Below are 6,395 nucleotides of genomic sequence, written 5' to 3'. Positions count from 1 at the left end.
TAGAAAATTACATTTTATCAGTTAATTGGATATATTTATAAATTATTTTTAAAGTCAATTTAAGTAGTCTAAGGAAGGGTTATTCCTTGTAATCTAGCAGTATTAGTTTGGCTAATTAGGCCTCGTAATGAATAAAAAAAATATCTTTTAAATAAATATGTATAGATAATTAAGTATTTCAAAATTTTAAATTTTATCTTTACTAAATTTATATATATATATATATATATATATATATATATATATATATATATATATATATATATAAAATGAGACATTCGAAACTTTTTCTATATTTTATTTATTAAATATTTATTTTTATTTTTATTCTAATTTAAAATATTTTATTTAGGAGATAAAAAAGAAAGAAAGCAAATATATTCTTTTTATTAATATTCTTTTTTTATGTTTGTATGATTTGATTGGATATTTAAAAATAAATTTTCAAATAGAATATATATAATATTTTATTTAGAAGAGAGATAAAAAAAAGAAAAAAATATTATTCTTAGGAATATTTTTTTCCTTTATATTTGTAAAATTAGATTGAATATATTTTCTAAGAAGTAAATTTTCAAATAGAATTTACATAATTAAACTTAGGATAACAAACAGTTAAAAATTTTAATTTAAAAAATATATATAATATTTTATCAATATATTTATATATCGATATATATTGAAACATTTTTTTGTTAAATAAGTTTTGAAAGAGTTTTATCTTTAATAAAATTTTTTTATTTTCTTTTTCGTTACTAAATAATTTGTAATCTCTGAAATTTAAATCTCCCTTAGAATAAATTGATGGCTTATTAATGATTAAGCATTTTTTTTAATTTTCTTTATAGTTTTTTCTCTTGTATCCTAAATTTTTTTGACTTAAAAAAAATTGTATTTAGAAAACTAAAAAAAAAAAATTATATATTTCTGTTTGGGTCACTTTTTGAGGTTCAAGAATTCGGATTTATGCGCATATATTCTTTTCTTTGATATACTATGTAAATAATATTGTCACTATAGTCAAAGTGATTTCCATTATCAATTCAGATCATTTTTTCATTTCTTTCCTTTCACCTAGCAGTAAAAAATAATTTATTATTATTTTTTATTATAATTGTATACAAATATTGATTTCGGATTGAAGACTGAAATTGGAGATTGAGTGATGACTTGATTTTCTTTTTACACACCTATTAGGATTTTTAAAAGTTCTACATTTATAAATTAAAGACCAAAGGATTAAGTCTAAAGATTGGATTGAACATTATTCTTAGACCACGTCAAAGTTTACTTCTTATTCTAAATATATAAAAAGTAGCATTGTAAGTAATTTGTACTGTAAAATTTAATACAAATTAACTATTTGTATTTATTTTAATCTAAAAACTTATGCTTTAATATTATATACATAAATAAATGAGTATATAATAAATATAGTGAACGTACAACGCACGTCGTCGTACAAAAGACTAGTTAAATTAAACAAAATAATATTTTGAAAATTTTTATTTATCATATTTTTTTTCTCCAATAAAAAAAAAAAAATTTACCGTATTTTTTAGTAACATACTTTACTGTAACTTCGTTTGATCATCTCTTCCTCGCTTCATCCAAAGAAAGCGTAACAAAATCGAAGTCGTCTATTTTAAACCAGTGTGACTAACTAACGAGTAACGACTAGTTGCGAATATTACGGATCTAATCTAAAGTGGGTGAAGAGGAAGAAAAATGGAGGAACAGCCGCATCCTTACGTGCCGAGAGATCTGAAACTCCCGGATTATGTGCCTGTACTCCTTCCTCAATCCACCATTCTTAGTGTCTATGGAATCTCTTCCCTCGTCGTCGTTTCCCTCGTTTGGATCCTTTCTGGTTTGTTCTTTTTTTTCCCCTCAGTTTTTCAATCTCTCGCCTTTTCATGTTCTGGATAAATCTTTGTTCTTGCAGATCCACTTTACTGATTCAATTACTTTTATCACCAACTATTATTAATATTGTTATTACAAATTCTTGCCTGGTACTTGATTTCAATCAGCTGCAGTTCTAATTGAATTGACTAATAAGAAAAGACACATTGTTGAATTTCTTCATTTCTGTCGTTTATGCACCTTCAATGACTACAGTTTCAAAATTTTCTGTTGTTAAATGCTATTGATGGGAACAATAGATACAGCAGTTTGACTCTTACTTTGTGTTTGGACCAAATGAATCGCAAGAAAAGGAAAGTCTTGATTTATAAATGAATTCTCTTGTTGGTATGTTATGTAACAAATATGCAAATTCATTGTAAATTTGTATTTTTAGTAGATTGTAGTCTTGTTAGTTTTAAGTTCATTTATAAAAGTTCTATAATTTTGGTGCAACTTGACTCGCTTGATCAATTCCACTGAATTAAAATTGTAGATTTCTGATTGAATTTTGGCCAAGTTTGGTATAAAAGAATTCAACAAAATGTTGAATCATTTACAGTTTCGTGTTTGGCATGAACAAAAATGCTCATTTTATTGCCATGAATTTAATTTTATGGAATTCCAATAATAATGAAACCAAATGTTATAATTTATGAATGGAATCTATACTTTGTATTATGTGCATACTAAAAGCGATATTTATGGATTTGTAAATGAGTTCTATAAATGGTATGAAATTTATCCATACCAAGCTAACTCTTATATATGATGTGTGTTACCCTCTTGCTTCTGGCAATGAGGAAGTTTGTGCTCAGCGTTGAACCATCCACTAATTGGTTGTAATTCTTCATTTGGATTAAATATGTGCATGGATGTGTGCGCGCGCTTTAATTTCATAAGATGCAGCCAAAACCACAACCTTGCAAATCATTGATTACACTGGGTGCTTGATATTCTACATCTTTAATCCCTAGTGTCCTTTCTAGTTTGCAAATACAATTCTTTCTCATTGATAAGTTTTTTTTAACATTTCAGTTTCTTACTTCTAATCTAATTTTCTATTCATATCTTCTTAATTTCTAACTATTTGAATTGAACTGCAGTTGGAAATCCATCTCTTTTCATTTTTTTTCTAGGATTATGTGTATTGGAATGAAAAGCTTGTATTACATTTAATTAATATGACCAAATTACAGGTGCTTTTTTAGTTTTGCATTTTATTTTATTTTTTTCTCGTGCCAGGAAGGTTATCTAAAACAGCAAAAATTGATAGAATTCTTATGTGTTGGTGGGCTTTCACTGGTCTCACACATGTAATTCTTGAGGGTTATTTTGCTTTCTCTCCTGAGTTTTACAAGGAGAAGACTCCATTTTACCTTGCTGAAGTTTGTGAGTACCTTTGCACTTTCTTTTTCTCTTGCATTAGAGGATATATTAGCATATTAATGCTCGTAGCAAACATTTGCAGGGAAAGAATATAGTAAAGGTGATTCAAGATATGCAGCGAGGGATGCCGGAATAGTTTCTGTGGAAGGATTGACAGCAGTACTAGAGGGTCCAGCTAGCCTTCTAGCAGTGTAGGATTTTAGTTTACAAGAACAAGAAGATTCTTTATATATATATATATTTATTTATATTACCTCGCTTATCATAAAATTACTTGTTGATGTGTTGCAGCTATGCTATTGCAACAAAAAAGTCATATAGTTACATTCTCCAGTTTGCAATTTCTCTTGGACAGCTCTATGGAACCGCTGTATATTTCATAACTGCGTTCTTGGAAGGCGACAACTTTGCTGCAAGTCCATATTACTATTATGCTTACTATATTGCTGCAAATGCTTCATGGGTTGTTATACCATCGATCATTAGTATCCGTTGTTGGAAGAAGATTTGTGCAGCATTTGAAGCTCAAGGCCAGAAGAAGACCAAAACTCGCTGATATAGACACGCAGTATCCCCACTTGCGGACACTCAAATAAGGATACGTGGTTTCAGTGCTTTTTACATTTGAAGATTTTAGCAATTTGTGTAAACAGTTATGTAGCCTTCAACAATATTTTGACTGCACAGGGATTAGCAAATGCAACTTTTCTAAAATTTTCAGCAGATGGACTCTCAACATTCAGCAGTTGTGTTTTGTATGCATTAGCATTTGGAAACCATACAACTTTCATGAAATCTTAGATTTTTGAAATTCGAGGATTGCAAAACAACAGAACTAAATTTATTACCAGTCCTAGCTGCTAAATTATTTTAATTATAATAATTTTGATAAAATTAATATAGTTCAACTATATTATAAAAAAAACTCAAAAATATCGTTGGTGAGAGAGAATTCTCTAGTTTTGTCTCTCCTTACTTTTTTTCTATTCTAATAAGGATCTTCTCCTATTCTAATAGAGATCCTCAAGGAAGCTCGCTGTCTAACGAAGAAAATCCTGACACAGCATATGGCCCGCAGGTGGGAGCTCTTGGCAGGTGACAGCCCCGACCCGATTATGGCAGGTTTGGATAGTGTATATCGGGTTCAGAGCGGATTTGCATTCGGGGGGTCCGGTACCATGTACCCGATATAGTAAACGGGTCTCAGGTACCTCTCGTTGCCCATATGATTTAAAGTAAAATTTTTATATTAAATAATAGTATCGAACCTTTGCCCATATGATTTAAAGGAAAATTTTTATATTAAATAATAGTATCGAACCTATAACATGTCTGCATAAAGTTATTTTACCATCAAGCTACTTAACATTCTTATTTAATACATACGCAAAAGATATATATGCCGGCAACTGTAGTAATTTATATTTTAAACATTTATTAATGAATAAAATATTATTCAACAGTAATATAATCTTATTCATAACTAAAATGTAATTTTAAAATTACGTACATTAAATTATAATATCTTAATAAATTGAAGTTAGTTTTTTTCATAAAATATATTAAATAAAATTATATATATAGTATTCATGTCATATCTTAGTAATTTAATTGAATTTTTTATAGTTAGGTAATTATGAAATTTATTAAAAATAAAAAAGTTATTAATCGAATAAAATGCTAATGACATTATAATTAAAAATTTTTAAAGCTACTTATCACCATTACCGGTAAACTTCTAATGATAATTATAATTAGATCTTAATTTAAAATATGACTTGCGTGGAATATGAGCTCAAATTTATTAAATGCCATGAAAATAGTCTTATATTATTTGCAAGGAATCCATTTCTTTTTGTTGAAAGTATGGTGTGATTTTTTTTTTTTTTTATGGTTTCATTTATATTGAAATAGATATTTATACAAATTCCCTAAAAATAGGAATGTAAAAAAAAGAAAAATGAAAGAGAATATTAATGACATTGTTAATTATTTATAAAAAGAAAGTGAAAAGTTTTTAAAATATTAATGATATTATTAATTTTATTAATAGTTTAAAAACTAAAAATATTAATGATATTAATTAAATTCTCTATTAATAATAGTAAAAATAATGTTTTAAATATAAAAATTATTTTCAACTCAATAGATTAATATTGTCACATAAGTACCTTAATACACTAAAATGGTGCAATATAAGCTTTTAGGACTCAATTTTTATATATTTATATAGATAGATTGGTTTATTTACATAAATGATATTTATGAGGTCTAAATGATAAATGATTTTTTGTGATTTACTATAATGATGGATGATGAGTGCTTGTCGTAAGAAATAATATTGATGTAATAGAACATTATTTAAAGTCATTATGAGAAGTGATTTCTATTTATGAGAAATAATTACGTACTATTTGGTGGAGTAAAGTATATTTTGATTTTCATAAGTTATTTTTAAATATATGAATATCAGGAATAATATGAATTACTTTGGTTATAAGAAAAGTAAATTTTAACTCTAAGTAAGAAATAAATTGCTTTAATCTTTATATCCATAAATAATACTCTTTAATACCATAAATAATTAGATAATTATACATTAAAGAAAAGAAGAAAGAAAACTTAATACATTATCAAATAAGAGAGAACGACATGTAGAGGAAGCAATCTTGCATGACTGAAAAAAAAAAAAAAAAACTATTAGCAATAAGTCATGGATATAGAGAATGAGAGAAAAAAAAAAAAAAAAAAAACCAAATAGCTAAAAATACACTTATGAGTTGAGAGAGACGATAATATTAGAAGCTCAAATAGAGAACAATTGTTGGTGGCCTACTGCTATACAACCCAAAGCTTATAAGCTCATTGCTGTGCTGCAACGAGTTTAAGAGAGACCACGATATCAAAGAGATGGAGAATGAGGAAGAGGAAACTTGTTAGTAGTTCGGTGGAGCTACAAACAAAATTAGGGATTTTATTGTTCAAAATCAAAACAGCGCATTCCGTAAATTTTATGATGTTGGGTTAAGTTAACTCAAATTGGTTTGGTAAATGCCATTTTTATATTATTATATTATAAACATTAGGTGAATTTGAAATGT

General features: G+C 26.9%; 1 protein-coding gene across 1 annotated transcript; it reads left to right on the top strand.

The window, feature by feature from the left end:
• The first annotated feature begins 1,641 nt into the window (after window positions 1-1,641).
• Window positions 1,642-4,017, top strand: HYD1 (C-8,7 sterol isomerase). Its single transcript, XM_012217488.4, has 4 exons — window positions 1,642-1,870; window positions 3,151-3,297; window positions 3,377-3,485; window positions 3,586-4,017. The coding sequence occupies exons 1-4, from the start codon at window positions 1,729-1,731 to the stop codon at window positions 3,848-3,850; spliced, it is 663 nt and encodes a 220-aa protein (XP_012072878.1). The 5' UTR covers window positions 1,642-1,728; the 3' UTR covers window positions 3,851-4,017.
• The last annotated feature ends 2,378 nt before the right edge of the window (window positions 4,018-6,395 follow it).

The sequence above is a fragment of the Jatropha curcas genome, chromosome 4 (assembly GCF_041381405.1).
Source record: "Jatropha curcas cultivar XTBG-Jc1 chromosome 4, XTBG_Jcur_1.0, whole genome shotgun sequence".
Taxonomy (NCBI): Eukaryota; Viridiplantae; Streptophyta; class Magnoliopsida; order Malpighiales; family Euphorbiaceae; genus Jatropha; species Jatropha curcas.
This window is presented reverse-complemented; position numbering and strand designations above follow the sequence as displayed.